General features: G+C 39.8%; 1 protein-coding gene across 1 annotated transcript in view; it reads left to right on the top strand.

Annotated features, from left to right (window-relative positions):
• The window catches only part of LOC132816932 (DNA-binding protein RFX8-like), a 93734-nt gene that overhangs the window by 31044 nt on the left and 43799 nt on the right, over positions 1-18891 (top strand). Inside the window, exons 5-9 of the mRNA XM_060826956.1 lie at positions 427-487; positions 5637-5723; positions 5833-5910; positions 13664-13774; positions 17023-17173. Of these exons, the coding sequence (XP_060682939.1) occupies positions 427-487; positions 5637-5723; positions 5833-5910; positions 13664-13774; positions 17023-17173 (488 nt within the window). The remainder of the gene's footprint in view (positions 1-426; positions 488-5636; positions 5724-5832; positions 5911-13663; positions 13775-17022; positions 17174-18891) is intronic.

Raw genomic sequence — 18891 nt, 5'->3', positions numbered from 1 at the left:
TCTGAAACTGCTGTTTCACAAATCAGGCTGTGCAACATAAATGCACATAACAATGTTGCAAATCTACAAACTATGAGTCATTGTGCTCAATAGGAAATAGTCATCCATTGCTTCTGACAAGATAACTGAAACAACACATTGTCAAACAGTTAACAGTTTTGACATTTAGATATTATAAAAAGAGTTGGATATTGAATTTTAAATATGAGAACCTGGTGGATCTCCTAATTAAGTGTATTAAAAGGCTTTGTTCCTCAGTGTGAAATCTGGCTGTCAATTTGAATAAACAATATTGATAATTATAATTCAAAAGTATGTCCAAAAGTAATTTAAAATTACAAGATGTGTGGCATCTTGGAGCATTCTGCAAACCATTTTTCAATCCAATAGTGTAAAGGTGTTTCTCTTTTCTTTCCCAAAACTTAGTTTAGATTTTTCTAGCTTGGAAAGAGAAAGTTTCTTCACTGTCGACAACAAGTGCAGAAAGGTTTGTAAACAAAATCATTTTTTGAAGTGTTCATATATCTAGCTACAGTTATATAAGGTAGCATTTCCACTAAAAACACTACTTCTGTGTTAGAAAATATGTTCCTGAAACACTTGCACATTTGCTCACCTTTCAGTTGTTATATTTACAAATTTATTGATTTAGAGAAGTCCTACATCAACTTTTTATAAATAGACAATTTCTTTGCAAATATAATTGAGAAAAGCTAATGGATGTATATTGCAGAGATGAACAATGTCAAAATCAAGACAAATTGAAGTATTTTAGATACTTGCACTCAGAGGGACAGAAGCCAATGGTGAGCTGAAAGAGGCAGCTCTTCGTGAAGCACAGAAGAAGGAAAACAGTGTAATTGGAATTGAAAGATTTGTAACCTTTTGGCTGAAGGTCTCTTCCAGTTGCTGATTCAGGACTTGCCCTCAACTGAACTTGAGTTGTTCAGCCCCAGCATCAGCAGTTCAGGTGTTCATACTTGGACTGCCAAGCAGTGTATACAGTATTGGGATGTCTATGTAGGCCATAATTTTAATCTGTGCAACACAACATGACTGCCTCACCCAGCTGTACAGCATCATGGATTGTCTGTTCTACCACTCAATTAGCTCATGATTGATCTGTATTTTAATGTAATTCAACTACCTTGGTTCCATATCCCTTAATACTATCCCCAAACAAAATTCTCATATTTAATGTTTTCTGTTAACTTAGCTGCAATGGATCTGATGAACAACTAAATGTTGGTCCAAAGAAACATAAAGATTAGTTTGAAACCTTTCCTGCCAGCTGTTCCAGCCACAAATGGTTTGACTCCATGTGGAGCCTGCTGCTCCCTGTTCAAGTTTTCAGTTCAAATAGCCAATGATGCCATCAAAACCCAATCTGTGTATTTAAAGAGTACTCAGGCAGCTAGGAAGTGGGTGTTCTTGAACTGAATTTAAACATGGTTACATTGGCACTGGACAGTGGACAAGTAGCCCCCCTACATTTTAATTGCTTTCTGCCAAGTATATGAGTTAAAATGTAGCCCAAGCTTCAGAGGAAGCTAGTTGTTCCAGAGATATGCAATGTGTATTCCAAATATACTACTGGCACATGCTGTAGGTGTGACATCAATGTAGCAGAGTGCCATAGAACAACATGACCACCCCCTTGACTGATCTTTGCTGATAACCATGACAAGCTACTAGCTTTGTGTCTGCATGAAAGGGAAGGCAAGGCAGCCATTGTCTGAGCCTGTGAGGTTTGAGTGAGAGGGCAAAGCACAAAAATGCAAGGCTAGGCACAAAATGGTAAGCACAAGAGAACAAGTCAGGAGCCTGGAGGTGTGCCAGCAGTGATCATGAGATGGGTATCTCTCTCAGCATACAAAATGGCCTGGCATTACAATGAAAGGAATCAGTGTATTCCAAAGTTCAGCATTGAAGTGAGTCAGCGGTGTGCCATGATAATGTGGTGGGGCTGATTCATATCCAATGCCTTCCTCTGTGAATGGGGATAGTGTGGGTTGGGAGCGCAGGTGGTTGCTACCTAGGAGCATTCTTGAGATGTTAGGGACTGCTGACAAGAATGGAGTGTAGAAGAGCATAGACTGAGCTGGAGCTATTAAGTACCTATTCAGATTTTCCCATAAGGAATTGTAGCTCTCTCCAATACACAGGAAAATAGCAAGTGCATAGAAGTGAATTTAAAAGATGGAGTAGTGAGATATAAATTGATCTTGCACAACTCACCAGCGACATTCCCATCATGCCTTTCAAACCTTGAGTACAAAATTATTTTTTTTCTCATGTCAAGAATCTCATTTTTCTAATCTTCTGATATTTTTTCAACTGACTCGTACAATCGTGCAAGTCATTCAGGTGCTGGATGTTGCATGTGTCAGATATTACTGTAATTATTCATAGCTGCATGTGACTAATGCTAATATTTGGGAGGATTGTTTTTGCACAATCTATCCTGAAATTGGGTGGAATTGTCACAAAGATTAATCCTTTGGAGGCAAGGCTTGTCACTGCTGTATTTAAATATGAACAGGAACCTGGTCTTCAGAGAACTTTCCACGTGCTGATCACACCTAATGTGAAAGATAGCTGTAAATTTCAGGAAGTGGTGGTAAAGGCATTGAAATTCCCCAATATAGGGAGAGAGTGCTATAGTACACATACCTTGAATACATGCTGAGGCCTTCAGTGAACAACTGTTCTGATGTCTGAGCAGTTTTCCCCTCTTTAAGATCTGTTCCTCTTTAAAAGTCTCTCCCTGCAGCACCATTGGGATTTTCCACTTTCACACAGCAAATTCCTTGTAGGCAGCGACAATTCTGTTATCCTTAATAAGTGAGTCATAATTTTTGAAATGAATTGGATTTTGAAGATTAGGGAAGACAGGTAGTTCCCATCCTACCAAATCTCCATCTTAAAATGGAGAGTATTTACATCAAAGATTTTATAGGAGAATCTTCTTCTTTCTTAAATGCGGAGACTGAGAATTAGGACTGACACAATCTCACGCAAAATCCAGTACCTTTTTGACAAATTTAAACAAAATAGTTTTAATTTCATCAAACAAGTTTTCCTCAGGTGGTCAATCTGAGTTGACTTTTGGTCATTTAGAAATTACCTTTGACTGAGATCTTTCTGCTTAATTTGTTGTGCCTCTTCCCATCAATGAATGTATTCTGTTAGCTTTCCATGTTTTATTTTGCTTTTCCTTTTTGAGTTTTCTTACATCCGGGATTTCAGGCATTTACATAGCAAATCCAGCCTTTGTAAAAGTTCATGCATAATTTTAATCAATAATAAAATGGGTCTGAGACAAATAGTTTGTATGGCCTTCATTGCAAAGTAGGGATGCCTCACTGCAGTTATAAAGGGCCTTGGTAAGATCACACCTGGAATATTGTGTGCACTTTTGGTCTCCCTCCCTAAGAGAGAGGATATACTTGCCATAAACAGACTGCAGTGGATGTTTACTAGACTAATACTGAGAATAGCAAACGAGAGTGAGATTGGTTTGATCCTCTACTGTCTAATCTCTAGAGCTTAGAAAGATCAGACCTGATCTGATGGAAACATTTAGTGTTCTAACATGGCTCGATGGACTAGATGAGGGAGAATGTTTTCCCTGGTTGGGGAGTCTAGAAGCAGTGCTCACAGTCTTAGAATATAGAGTAGGCCATTCAGGACTGAGATGAGGAAATAAATTCTTCACTCACTTGGTGGTCAACTTGTGGAATTCGCTTCCACAGAAGACTGTGAAGGCTAGATCACTGAGTCTATTCAAGAAAGGGATTGATAAATGTTTAGATATTAAAGGCATCAAGTGGTATGAAGAGAAAGCAGGAATATGGTATTGAGATAGAAGATCAACTATGATCATGTTGAATGATGGAACAGGTTTGAATGGCCACATGATGAATTCCTCCTCCTAGTTTCCATCCTCTTCTGGAAGCCATTCATTAGTTGAATGACTGATTGGCTGTTTCATCTATTCCCAAGTTATTTCCCATTAGCTTAGCCATTTTCCTGTCCTTCTGCGATTTCTATCCTATATGATCAGTTTGCTGCGATTACTTACTGTAGATTTTTGTTTGTTATGACACCCTCTGGAACAGGTACCTAAACCCAGGCCTTCTGGCCTAGAAGTAGGGACACAATGTTCCTCTGAATTCATAGCTAATCTATTAAGTCTTTCTTTATTTGAACACATGAACAGGCAGGGAAAAGTGAGAATATGGATCAAGTGCAGGTAGATGGCATAGTTTAGAATGTTATCATGGTCGGCATAGACATGGTGGGCTGTAGGCATGTTCTATTATTGTATTAATCTATTGTTTGCATGACTAGGAGACATAACCATGCACTGTCTGCTGATTCAAACAAAGCTTTCCACAATCAGTAGGCTCCAGGAGACATCACTTTGCCGATATTGAGATGGAGATCATTATTTAATAATTTATTCACGTTTTTAGTTTGACTGGCAGACCAGCCTGGTGGTTCACTTTCTCTGAGAGAGGGGTGCAACTAGATTCAAATTGTCCTTGTGACAGACAGTGCCAAGACCACCGTATGCACCACACAAAACAGTGTATTTAATATTTACAGTCTCCTCCATCTTTATTCCGATGTTCACGGTTAAATTGCATTGACATTTGTATTGTCATTGTTGTATTCTCATTTCTTGTGCTCATTGACCATCCACTTGGAATCAATCATACAATCCTCCCAATATATGTAACGATCTCTCAATAATTAATTCAACATTCCAGATCAATCACATCCCTCAAACTGTTCGTGTGAACCTTATCCTCTCCTAGAAAGCTTACGCCAGAGAATTTTCTTCAGTTTTTCACATTGGTGTGCTCTCCTTCCAGCCTCCAACACACCCTTTTTTATTTACTCAATTGTTTTGCTGATCAGCAGTCAGAGAAGATAGCAATCCTGAGATCCCACAGCTTTCCGTCTTCCCCCTTGAGTTTGCTGAACAGTGATAATTCAGCAGTAAAATGATATGCATTTAGATTAGATTACAGTGTGGAAACAGGCCCTTCGGCCCAACAAGTCCACAACGACCCGCCGAAGCGTAACCCACCCATACCCCTATATTTACCCCTTACCTAACACTACGGGCAATTTAGCATGGCCAATTCACCTGAACCTGCACATCTTTGGACTGTGGGAAGAAACCGGAGCACCCGGAGGAAACCCACGCAGACACGGGGCGAACGTGCAAACTCCACACAGTCAGTCGCCTGAGGCGAGAATTGAACCCGGGTCTCTGGCGCTGTGAGGCAGCAGTGCTAACCACTGTGCCACCGTGCTGCCCAATCTTTGCTTCCATTTCAAAATCAAAATTATAACAATAACACTTAACAGTACTTTCAGTGCATGATCAAGTAAACTGTTGAATGACAGTAATGCCATTCTATTTTACAAATTGTGACTGACATTTATTAGGTTACTGTTTTGCTTAATTAATTATCTATACTATGCATTAAGTTGTATAACCAAGTAAATACTCAGGAAATTAGAAAATGTATTCCTCATTCGTTTTACTTGATGCTAAGAAATATTTGTTAACACATGTAAACTACTAAATGTTACTAATGTCATTATTATTAATAATAAAGACAGAAAAAAACTCTGGCTCTACATGTGAATTAACTCGATTTACCTCCTGGGAACAAGAATTCGAAAAAAAATATTCTACTCAAATGGCAAGTATTTATCTCTTTTATCCTTATCCACCCAGTATTCCCCTTAAATTATGTTCCTTATGTCTGTGCCAACAAAAGGATCGTGACTTATTTTTGGTTGTCTTCTTAGTTTACTGCAGTTGCAGATTCATATTATAACCACTGCCAAGAAATCCTGCAGCACATTAGAAGCAATCAACTTGACAAGGTATGTAATTCTTGTAAAAATCTCAACCAGACATAGCATGGGAATTTACTTTTGTCAACAGACATAAATAGGGAGCCCAGTTCATAAAGCAACCAAAGGCTCAGGAAAAATCTACTTTTACAATGTGATTTATTTTTTCTCCCATAAGTATTTATGCGTATCCTCTTCACAAGTCTTAGAGTGGCACAGTGAAACACAGAAAAGAGGTAAAGGTCAGAAGAGGGAAATGGTTACATCAATCCAACTGTTTTGTTGACAAAATATTGGTAGAAATTGAGATAATAGAAATAGCAGATGGAGTGAAAATGGAGGAACAGTTGCGACTGGAAGATTGGCCATATTTAAAGTAGAGAAGCCATCAAGTTGGGTGTCTTGAACCCAGATCATCAGAGGAAGTACAGCATTTACATGTGTATGGAAAGGCAAGGACTGATTAGGGATAGTCAACCTTGCTTTGTGCATGGGAAATCATGTCCCACAAACTTGATTGACTTTGTTGAAGAAGTGAAGAAGTGGATTGATGAAGGCAGAGTGGTGGACTTTGTCTATATGGACTTCTGTAAGGCGTTTGACAATGTTCTGTATGGTAGACTGATTAGCAAGGTTGGATCACATGGAATACAGGGAGAGCTAGCAATTTGGGTATAAAATAGGTGGGATGCAGGAATTGGTGGTGGAGGGTTGCTTTTTGGATTGGAGGCCTGTGACCAGCTGTGTGCTGCAAGGATTGGTGCTGTGTCCACTGTTTTTCATCATTTATATAAATGATTTGGATGTGAGCATAAAAGGTATAGTGCAGATGGCATCAAAATTGGTAATGTCGTGGACAGCGAAGAAGGTTAGAGTACGATGGGAACCTTATCATATGGGCCAAGGAGTGGCAGATGGAGTTTAATCTAGATAAATGTGAAGTGATACGTTTTGGTAGGAAAAGTCAGGGCAGGATTTATACACTTAATGGTAATGTCCTGGGGAGTGTTGCTGAACAAAGACCTTGGATTACTGGTTCACAGTTCCTTGAAAATGGAGTCTCAGGTAGACAGATTAGTGAAGGAGGCCAGCGGTGCGTTTGCTTTTATTGGTCACTGCATTGAGTATAGGAGTTGGGAGGTCATTTTGTGGCTGTACAGTATATTAGTTTGGCTATTTTGGAATACTGCATTCAGTTCTGGTCTCCCTTGTTTAGGAAGGATGTTGTGAAACTTGAAAGTGTTCAGAAAGGATTTACAAGTATGTTGCTAGTTGAAGACTTTGAGCTGTAGGGAGAGGCTAACTAGGCTGGGGCTGTTTTCCTGGAGTGTTGGAGGCTGAGGGATGATCCTATAGGAGTTTATAAAATCATGAGGGGCATGGATCGGATGAATAGTCAACATCTTTTCCTCAAGGTAGAGGAGTCCAAAAACTAGAGGGCACAGGTTTAAGGTGAGAGTGGAAAGATTCAAAAGGGATCTAAGAGGCAACTTTTTCACTCAGAGGATGATGCATGCATGGAGTGAGCTATCTAAGGAAGTGGTGGAGGCTGGTACAATTGCAACATTTGAAAGGCATCAGGATGGACACATGAATAGGAACGGTTTAAAGGGAAACAGGCCAAATGCAGATAACTGTGACAAGATTAATTTAGGGGATCTGGTTGGCATGGACGAGTTGGACTGAAGGGTCAGTTATAGTGCTAAACATCTCTATGACTCTTAAATAGGGGCACAGATAATAGAGGAGCTTGCCTTAAACTTTTAATCTTTCCTAGATGCAAGGAAAGATGCCAGAAAGTTGGAAAGTTATATATAGTCAGTTGTTCTATAACGCGATGGTTGCTTCCTTGTGCAACCCCACGGTATATAAAAACTGCGCTTTGGAAACAGTACCTATCGTGTTACATCCAGCACATGCTTTAAACGTTTGCACTTTAGAAACTGTGTCCCCAATTTGTCTATCGCAATGCATCAAATTCGTTTTGAGAAAACATGCATTATAGCAGAATGACCTGTACTTGTTCAAGAAAGGGTGTGAGAATATTTCAAGTAACCATCATTCATCAGTTTAATATTGATTCAGAAGAAAAGTCTAATTGATTTGAAATGTTAGCTCTATTACTCTCTCCACAGATGCTGCCAGACCTGTTGAATTTCTTCAGCATTTTCTGTTTTTATTTTAGATTTCCAGCATCTGCATTATTTTGATTTTATTTTGTTTAATATTAGTGGTGGGTAAGGGTTTAATAATAATAACTAAGGGAAAAAAAACAGCTATTTGGCGTTAGTTTGAGTAATTAATCACAGCCAGCAAGATTTGTTAAAAGGCAGATTGTGTTCTTTTCTGATGAAGTAACAGAGAAAGCTAATGATGGGAATAAGGTGAAAATGTTAGCTATTTAGGTTTTAAGGAGAAAGTGAGGTCTGCAGATGCTGGAGATCAGAGCTGAAAATGTGTTGCTGGAAAAGCGCAGCAGGTCAGGCAGCATCCAAGGAACAGGAGATTCGACGTTTCGGCCTGAAGAAGGGCTTATGCCCGAAACGTCGAATCTCCTGTTCCTTGGATGCTGCCTGCCCTATTTAGGTTTTAAGAAAATGTTTGACAAAGTTCCACATAACAGATTGACTAGCAAAACTGAAGCCCATGGAACAAGCGGGTCAAACAAGTTTGGATAAAAAAAGTTGGTTTAAGGACAAAAGCAGTGGTACAGACAGATGCCAAGTTGTGAACGGGTTCTGTTCGTCAGTCAATACATAATACAGAACAATATAAAATTGCCGGTCATAAGTACAAAGCGATGTTCCTATGTCGGAGTTTTAAAATTAATATTGATACAGTATTGTATGGGATCACGTTCATAAGTAAAAATGTTCATTAAGTCAGATGCTGTAAATGGGGACACCCTATAAATTGTTACTTTTCAGAGTGGGGGTTGTTGCCAAAAGGTCAGTGCTAGGTTGCAAGCCTGCAAACAGTGAGGATAATATCAATTAATACCTATTAGAGAAGGTGCAAAACTTGACCTACTCTTGGGAAATAAGGCAGGGCACGTTACTGAGGTATCCCCTCAGAGTTGGGGAGCACGTTGGGGCCAGCAACCATTGTTCTATTAGTTTTAAAATTGTAATGGAAAAGGATAGACCAGATCTAAAAGTTGAAGTTCTAAGTTGGAGAAAGGCCAATTTTGATGGTATTAGGCAAGAACTTTCAAAAGCTGATTGGGGGCAAATGTTCGCAGGTAAAGGGAGGGCTGGAGAATGTGAAGCCTTCAGAAATGAGATAACGAGAATCCAGAGAATGTATATTCCTGTCAGGGTGAAAGGGAAGGCTGGTAGGCTTAGGGAATGCTGGATGACTAAGAAATTGAGGGTTTGGTTAAGAAAAAGAAGGAAGCAGATGTCAGGTATAGACAGAATAGATCGAGTGAATTCTTAGAAGAGTATAAAGGCAGTAGGAGTATATTTGAGAGGGAAATCAGGAGGGCACAAACGGGACAGGAGATAGCTTTGGCAAATAGGATTAAGGAAAATCCAAAAGGCTTTTGCATATACATTAAGGGCAAAATGGTAACCAGGGAGAGAATAGGGCCCCTCAAAGATCAGCAAGGCAGCCTTTGTGTGAAGCCTCAGAAAATGGGGGAGATATTAAATCTGTATTTTGCATCAGTATTTACAGTGGAAAAGGACATGGAAGATATAGAATGAATGGAAATAGAGAGTGACATCTTGAAAAATGTCCATATTACAGAGAAGGAAGTGCTGGAAACGCATAAAAATGGATAAATCCCCAGGGCCTGATGAGGTGTACCCTAGAACTCTGTGGGAGGCTAGGGAAGTGATTGCTGGGCCTCTCACTGAAATACTTGTATCATCGATAGTCACAGGTGAGATGGCGGAAGACCAGAGGTTGGCTAACGTGGTGTATTGTTTAACAAAGGTGGTAAGAACAAGTCAGGGAACTTTAGACCAGTGAGCCTGACGTTGGTGGTGGACAAGTTGTTGGAGGGAATCCTGATGGACAGGATGTACATTTATTTGGAAAGGCAAGGACTGATTAGGGATGGTCAACATGGCTTTGTGCGTGGGAAATCGTGTCTCACAAACTTGATTGAGGTTTTTGAAGAATTAACAAAGAGGATTGATGAGGGCAGATCAGTAGATGTGATCTATATGGACTTCAGTAAGGCGTTCAACAAAGTTCCCCATGGAAGACTGGTTAGCAAGGTTAGATCTCACGGAATACAGGGAGAACTAGCCATTTGGATACAGAACTGACTCAAAGGTAGAAGACAGAGGGTGGTGGTGGAGGGTTGTTTTTCAGACTGGAGGCCTGTGACCAGTGGAGTGCAACAAGGATTGTGCTGGGTCCACTTCTTTTCATCATTTATATAAATGATTTGGATGTGAGCATAAGAGGTATAATTAGTAAGTTTGCAGATGACATAAAAACTGGAGGTGTAGTGGAAAATGAAGACGGTTACCTCAGATTACAATGGGATCTTGATCAGATGGGCCAATGGGCTGAGAAGTTGCAGATGGAGTTTAATTGAGGTAAGTGCGAGGTGTTGCATTTTGGGAAAGCAAATCTTAGCAGGACTTATACACTTAATGGTAAGGTCCTTGGGAGTGTTGCTGAACAAAGAGACCTTGGGGTGCAGTTTATAGCTCCTTGAAAGTGGAGTCGCAGGTAGATAGGATAGTGAAGAAGGCGTTTGGTATGCTTTCCTTTATTGGTCAGAGAATTGAGTCCAGGAGTTGGCAGGTCATGTTGCAGCTGTACAGGATATTGGTTAGGCCACTGTTGGAATATTGCATGCAATTCTGGTCTCCCTCCTATCGGAATGATGTTGTAAAAGTTGAAACGGTTCAGAAAAGATTTACAAGGGTGTTGCCAGGGTTGGAGGATTTGAGCTATAGGGAGAGGCTGAACAGGCTGGGGCTATTTTCCCTGGAGATTGGAGGCTGATGGGTGACCTTACAGAAGTTTACAAAATCATGAGGATAAATAGACAAAATCTTTTCCCTGGGGTGGGAGAGTCCAGAACTAGAGGGCATAGGTTTAGGGTGAGAGGGGAAAGATATAAAAGAGACCTAAGGGACAACTTTTTCACGCAGAGGGTGATTCATTTATGGAATGAGCTGCCGAGGAAGTGGTGGAGGCTGGTACAATTGCAACATTTGAGAGGCATTTGGATGGGTATATGAATAGGAAGGGTTTGGAGGGATATGGGCTGGGTGCTGGCAGGTGCTACTAGATTGGTTTGGGATATCTGGTTGGCATGGACAGGTTGGACCGAAGAGTCTGTTTCCATGCTGTACATCTCTATGACTCTATAACTGCAATAGGACATAGATTGGGCAGACAAGTGGCAGGTGGAATTTAGAACAGGGAAGTGTGAAATGATCCACTTTAATCAAAAGGATAGGGAGAAGTCGTACAGACTCAATGGCATAGTCCTACATAGTTGGCAAGGATAGAACAATGTGAGGTCATATGCCTAGATCTTTGAAGGTGGCAGGATATATTGATATTGCAGGTAGTAAAATATATGGGATGGTGGTTGTCATAGACATGTTGAGTACAAAAACAAAAAGGTTATTCTGAAACTGTACAAAGCGCTGCTTAGGCCACTTTGAGGGTATTGGCTCCAATTCTGCTCACCATGCTTCAGGAAAAATGTGCACATTCTTGTGAAATGCAGAGGACATATCCAAATGGTCTCAGGCATAGGGGCGTTTAGCTACAAGGATAAGTTGGAGAAGCTGGCATTGCTGTCCTTGCAGTGAAGGTGATTTGAGAAGAGATTTTATTGAAGCTGATTTCATTATCTGATGGCACAATGATTCGAGATCATGACCTTTACCTCACTGCTTTCACAGGTGGCACAAGTGGAGACTACTAGTGATTTCAAAAGGAAATTGAAGGGGTGCTGAAGGAAGAGACATTTGCAGGGACATAGGGATAGAGCAGGGGATGGGACTTACTGGATTGGCCTGCAAACAGTCAGCTTTGACTTGAACCAAATGGCCTCCATGTGTGTTATAATCTATCAAGGGGCTAAATTTTTCCACATTGGCTGAAGCCCAGCTGCTAGGGTGGCAGCAGGATGTATTCATGTTGCTTCCAGCTGTCAGACCTGATGAGACATATTGCCAGCATTCAATCAGAAGCCTGCAGCTGCAGTGCCAACTAATAATGGCTATTGTTATGGATTACAGCAGCCAGGAGGTGGCATCTCAGAAGCTGAGACAGCCTTGAGGAAGGGTAGATGAAGTTAGGGGGATGTTGGGGCCAGATAGGCCATTGTGGTCAATACGATCACTCTGAGGACCTATAAAGGAGGGCACCCATGCCCTGAGCCCTTTGGGAGTTAGCAGGATTGCAATGGGTGGAGACAGGGAAGTGGTTCAATTGTACTCCCAGTGGATAGTCTACCACCCTCCTTTCCTGTCGTTGGCAAATAGTATGGCAGCAAAGAGACATCAGACCCACCTACCTATACCTTCCTGTCATTTTCTTTTCAGCCTTTCTGATTCCCAAGGTATCACTTGACATCTGGCCAATGAATGTATGGCACCTCAGGCATGAGTAAAAATTCAGGCATAACTGACTATGAAAATAACAAGGTTATTTTTTAAAAATCGTGTAATAAAATATTGATAACCCTTTTTTGTTAATCAGTCTTGGTTCAAGAGGTAGCCCTCTTGCCAATTCAATAAAAGTAAAATGTAATATCTGGGGAATGCTACACTAGAGGAGGTCTCATCTTTTGAATCAGATGTTAAACTAATGCCCCACCTGCTCTCTCAAGGAGATTGTGACACCCCCTCCCATGACTCCAACTGTAAGAAAGGGAAAGTAGAATTGTTGTAACAACATTATTATTTTCAAGTCCCCTCTGAGTCATACATCATTGAAATTCTGCCATGGTTCATTTATTCCTTCATTTTAATAGGCTTAATAACCTTAGGATCTCCCACCTAATACCATCCCTAGAAACATCATCCTAACACATTCAGGTGTATAATTGGAGGAAGGCCACCATCACCTTCCCAGAGTAATTAGGAATGGACAAATATATGTGGCCCTGACAATGGGACCAGGATCTGGAGAACAATAAAAAAATTCACACGCTGAATAATCTTTGCTGGATTAAGGTGTTGGAGACAAGTATTCTTTTAACTAATACTCTGTTTTAATATAGAAAACAGTGTGTGTAACAAAGACAATTCTCAATGAATTTCTTACTTCCTTTCAAAAAAACCCTCCTCAAGCCTTTACCTTTTGCCTTGTCTGAAATACCTGTCTTAATCTAAGCACTGTTCTTCCCTTTCTCTACTACTCCATGTCCAGTTTCCAGATGTCTTCTTGTGTAAGACCAGTACAATATAAATGTAAATTCTTATTATCTCTGTACACTAATCAAGTTCAGTGCACAATCAATGCACCAACTATTGCTTATTTGACAGAAAAGAATGGTAACTTGTCTCAGTCGAGCATATTCAGCAGTGTTGTCAGGTAGGTTATAGTGAAGGGCAATCTATGGTAAGAACATTTTTGTTATTTTTGAGAACAAGTAGCAATGTTTTTGCTTGACTGTGGAATGAGTAAGAAGTCAATTTTTTGTAGTGCTATTTTAGCAGACGTCCAAATAGTATATAGCATAGAATGATGCCAATTCAAATTGCATGAAGTTTGCAAATATTAGCAATTTATCTGATCAAAAATGTTATCAAAATGGAAAGCTGTCAATATAATATATAATTATATATTATTGTAGGTCAGAAGTCTCCTTTTGATGTTCTGGGAGTCGTTCACATATGATGCTATTGCTACATCTTTCCCAGATATATGCCAGCTTTTCTGCTCTTATGATGCACAAATGTACAAGGTAATTAAAACTTCATACTGGCAGAAAGGTTCCTGATGGCAATGTATGAAACATACCATAGATCGCAGCATATACATCAATATTTGAAGCCTTAAAAATTCCTTATAAAAGCAGCAGTTGACTTATACAGAGTGTAGAATGTCAACCACTAGCAGCCCATTTGAAATATCAAAGAAAATACTGACAATTCGAAGCAAATCAATGTGAAATGTTTTATTGAATGAATGAATTCTATAAGGATATATTTAACCATAATCAAAAGAGTTTAAGAACCATAATGTTAATTGCTTTTGGAAATAAATGCAAAGAATTCATTGAATTAATTCTGAGTTTGTTTGATTTTGGCATCAACATAAGGATTGAAATCTGGTCTAGATTTGGTGCTTTCAGTTTCAAAATCAACCCATCATTACCCCAACAACAATTTTATCTTTTGCTCCATTCATTGAATTGGACATTCTGCAGTTTTTTTTAACAATCTAATGAAAGGTTTACACCTTAGTAGCATCCCATAATTTTATGGTGAAACCACACAAAAGATCAAGGGCAGTATTGCATATTTTCACTCTTTTTCTCCACCAACATCCACCTATTCTTGAAACTTACACTGAGTTTCTGTGGAACAATGCAGCAGGCAAAGTTCAAAAGGGTCAGTGTGCAAAACAAAGTGGTATATAAACTCAATGTCATGTTTGCGGGCAGAATAGAGGGGTTTCGCAAAGTGACCACCCAGTCTTTGTTTCCTCACTTCAGTGCAGGGAAAACCACACCATGGGCAGCAAATACAGTGTTCTAGATTGGAAGAAGTACACATACATCACTGCTTCGCTTGGAAGGATTGTTTGGAGCGTAGGTCAGTGAAGAGCAGAGGATAAAGGAGAGCTATTGCAACTCCTTTGTCCAAAGGTTGAACTCCAGGGATTGTATGCCCCCCTTTCTCAGTTTAATCCACAATTTTGGTGTTATTTCTTCATAAGTACTCCATGTTCCCATCCGTTATGTGGATTCTAAACACTGATGAGCAGTGTTCTTTGTTTCGGTCACCAGGATGCCTAATCCACACCTTAGAAATACAGCTTCACTCCTTCTTCATCTATCCAACCTTTGTCATGAATATACACAAAACGTTTTGCAGGGAATTTGATTTTCAGCATGGTTTCATGTTTTTAAATTACATATTAGCTTTACACAGGCTTTAATTTAGTTCTGTCAGCCATGCAGGCTCTTACCAATGTGAATCTTTTCTTAATGTATCCAGTCATCTTCAATCGAACTGTTTTCTTTTTCACTCCGTAGTCCATCCATACCAAACTTTGTAGGTGTCACCAATGTGATAAACGGGGACTTGGATTTTTGCCAATGCCTATGATGAATCACCAAAATTTGGTCAAGTTTTTTTGATAGCCTCTGTGTGATCTTGTTTTGTTTCATAATGTGGCCTCACCAGCTAAGTAAACAAAAAGTAGAATCCTACAGCTCCTGGAAATCTGATACCTTTATGACTCATTGGTCCACTCCTAGGTAATACCAAAACCTGTCTCCTTCCCACAGCACCATTCCATACAAATAAAAGAGTTGTAATAGTTGCCCTTTATCCTCCTCTCCCTTCACTGACCTAGACTCCAAACAGTCCTTCCAGGTGAAGCAGCGATGTAGATGTTCTTCCAATCTAGAATACTGTACTCTGTGCATAGTATGGTTTTCCCTACACTGGAGTGGCTAAATAAAAGCTGGATGGCCATTTTGTGAAATCCCTCTATCCTGTACATGAATCTGACACAGAGCTTTTATTTATGTTCCATTTTGCTTTTCACACTAATTCCTCTGAGCTTTTCCGGCTGCATTGTTCCAGGGAAACGCAATGTAAGTTTCACAAACAGCGCCTCATCTTTCCATTAGGCACTTTACACTGAGCCCAACAATTTCAGTGTACAAACTGTTACCCATGTTATTCCCCTATTCCTTTCCTTGGCTTGTTTCAGTTTTATAAAATCTCTTCCAGGCAGCAGCACATCTGCTCAGTACATCTTTTGTTTCTTTGTTTCTTTTCTTGCCCCATCACCATTCCCTTCAACTCTGCTGGACTAACACTTCTGTCATTCAATCTCTCCTGCTTTTCACCTATTACAGACCTACTTTTTGTCTTTGTCTAAACCCACCTCTTGCTCAAAACCTATTAACATCTCTAACATTTTACTGTTCTGATGGAGCGTAAAAAAAGTCACAAACCTGAAATGTTAACTGTTTCTCTGTCTATACAGATGCTGCCAAATCAGCTGTATTTTCTCCAGCATTTTCACACCAGATAACTGTTGCTCTAAACTTATTGCTGCACTCAGGATTTGGATGATTTAAATGCACGTTATATTTCTAATATAACCATTCTGACAATTTTCAATGTCCCATTTTGATACATGTTTCTTAATGACTGGTTCCTTTTTTTAACAGTGCATCTGGTCTTCAGGGAAACGTCTTTACCAGTTTTTTAAAAAGTAACACTCAAATTTCTCACTGTAACACCATTATTTAATGGGCTAATTATTAAATTTTCAACTTTAGCTTCTGCTTCGTATCATTCACTGGAGGATTCTTTTCTGTTTGATATATGCTATGTGCAATCTGCTCTGTGTCTGTGTGTCCCAAACTTCCCTACAACCTATTGGCAATACAGCACCTGGTTGATCCCATAATAATAATGTGTTACTTTTCTTTTCCTCCTTTTAAAATTATTCTTTTTCCTTCAACCAACCTTGCGCATTGCACATACCATAGCCCAGTGAAGTCTCTGGGAGACCCGCTGTCCTCTGTTTTGCTCCCGATCACTGAGAGATAAAGAAAATACACAAAAGTCACTGTATTTTTCCAACTTTACAACGTGCGTTTCTCCAGCATCTCCATTAATGCCAGCTCAGGATCAGAAATTGGTTGTGAATTTTAAAGTCACATCCTATATTCCTCCAAAGTATGTTATTGCCTCATATGCTGTTCCTCCTGTTTATTTTTATTAATAGGTGAACTCACTTTAAATATGGGTTCATTTTATTTGATTGCTCTTTATTTTTAATGACAGTATCCTCCCAATGAAGAGCAACAAGAAAGTGCATATTTATTCTGGTCTTCTGATGTATTTCTTTCAATACTTTTGCACCATATTGGTTAATGTCAAATTTAACTGAAAAAAAACTATACATTTCATCATTGTTCTTTGGCATGCCGTTATTTACTATGCATGTGTACTGTCATAACAGATGATAGAAGAAATTCTTCTTCGCGATTTTCTTGGTGACTTTTCTGTGCAACATCTTCAGAGTGCCAGATATTTTGCCAAAAAGTTTAAAAGTTGGCTAATTGAAGCACTGGAGGGCATACCATTGCTACTACAATCAATGAAAATGAGAGGTATCTTTTTATAATTAATAAAGTTTTAAAAATTACAGTTTTATGACCCTAAGACTACTTATCTAAGAGGTAGCATTGGAGCTGAATCTAGTATTTAGACTTTCATGATTTTGTCATTTTTTGGGAAAACCATCCATTATCACAGCTATGTTCCATTGCCTCTGCCTCCATTATGTTTCCTCCATTGCTGTTAAAGCTAATGTTAGCTTAATATTGACTGTCACTCTACCATGCATCAGAAACCATAAATCTAATTGTACAACAATTGTTCAGCATTATCTCTACTGTGATTATGTTAGATTTTATCTGGTCTTATACTCCTGAACCAACTCAACTCTTGCAGGATCATCCTCTTCTTTCTAAACAAGCTGTTTCCTCCATCTCCTTTTCCCCGTCATCTCCAATGTAGCTATTTCTGCCAATAACATCTCTACATTTGCCCCACTATGGCATCCCATCCACAGCAGGTCCTGATCCCCTGACATTTTATCATTTCCCTCACACCTCTGAATGTGCAAGTGCATGGCAGGTCCAGTGTAGCATTTCTACAGTGTGGAAGCAGGTATTCGGCCACGCCAACCCTCTGAAGAGCATCTCACCCAGATACATCTCCCTACTCTAACCCTGCCTTTCCCATGGCTAACCCACCCAGACGGCACATCCCTGGACACTATGAGTAATTTAGTTTGGCCAATCCGCCTAACCACCACATCTTTCGATTGTGGGAAGAAATCGGGGCACCCGGAGGAAACCCACGCAGACACAGGAAGAATGTGCGAACTCCACACAGACAATCATCTGAGGGTACAATTGAATCTAGGTCCCTAGTGCTGTGAGGTGGTAGTGCTAACCAATGAGCCATCGTGCCAATCCATGGTTTGTCATCTCTAGACTCATTTCTTCAAAAAGACCCATAATCGTGTTTCAAGGATTTTTAAAAATTGTTTTTCTACCAAAAGGACTGGGAAAGGAATTAGATTGTCTGTTGACTTTTTAAAAGAAATTCAACTAAAGCATGGTTTTTGGGCACAGCAATTGTAATTTAGACCTGCCCTGTATAGGCCAAGGTATGGTGACTATATCTGTATAATGTTTGTGTAAGCATTACATCTGCATGATTGTAATGTGGGCCTGACTGGCTCTGCAGTGCTTCCCAGGTATCTAAGCTGTCTATGGCCTGTGCAGTGCTCTGTACCATTCATGTGGTACAACCAGAATCAAAGAATGTGGTGCTGGAAAAGCACAGCCGGTTAGGCAACATCCGAGGAACAGGAGAGTTGACGTTTCAAGCACAAATCCTTCATCAGGAATGTGGTACAACCACCCTGTATTCTTGAAGGAAATCTGTGTAAACCCATTGTTGCAATGGAAATGATTAAAAAATAAATACTAGGCCAGAGTGTTGGATGTGGGTCCAAATGCACAATTGTTGCAGGTGAATGGGAGGTGATATTCCAAGGTGCTGAGGCAGGGCCAGGAAATCCTGATATTCCATCCTGGGAAAAGAATGGGAAAAATGATCAGAAAGATCAGCTGTTCAAACCTGGGACTGGCAACATGACAGCAGTAACTCGAGAGGTTTCATGGTGTCACATGATGTTCATAGGGAGTGATTGGACGTTCATATGATATATATGTGAAGATACAAATTAGGGACAGGAGGGCATCCTTTTGGCCCCTTGAGCATACTCCTTCATTCATTGAGATCATAGCTGATC

This window comes from Hemiscyllium ocellatum, chromosome 6 (assembly GCF_020745735.1).
Source record: "Hemiscyllium ocellatum isolate sHemOce1 chromosome 6, sHemOce1.pat.X.cur, whole genome shotgun sequence".
In the NCBI taxonomy this organism is placed as follows: Eukaryota; Metazoa; Chordata; class Chondrichthyes; order Orectolobiformes; family Hemiscylliidae; genus Hemiscyllium; species Hemiscyllium ocellatum.
The sequence above is the reverse complement of the archived record's forward strand: the minus strand, read 5'-3'. Positions and strand labels throughout refer to the sequence as shown.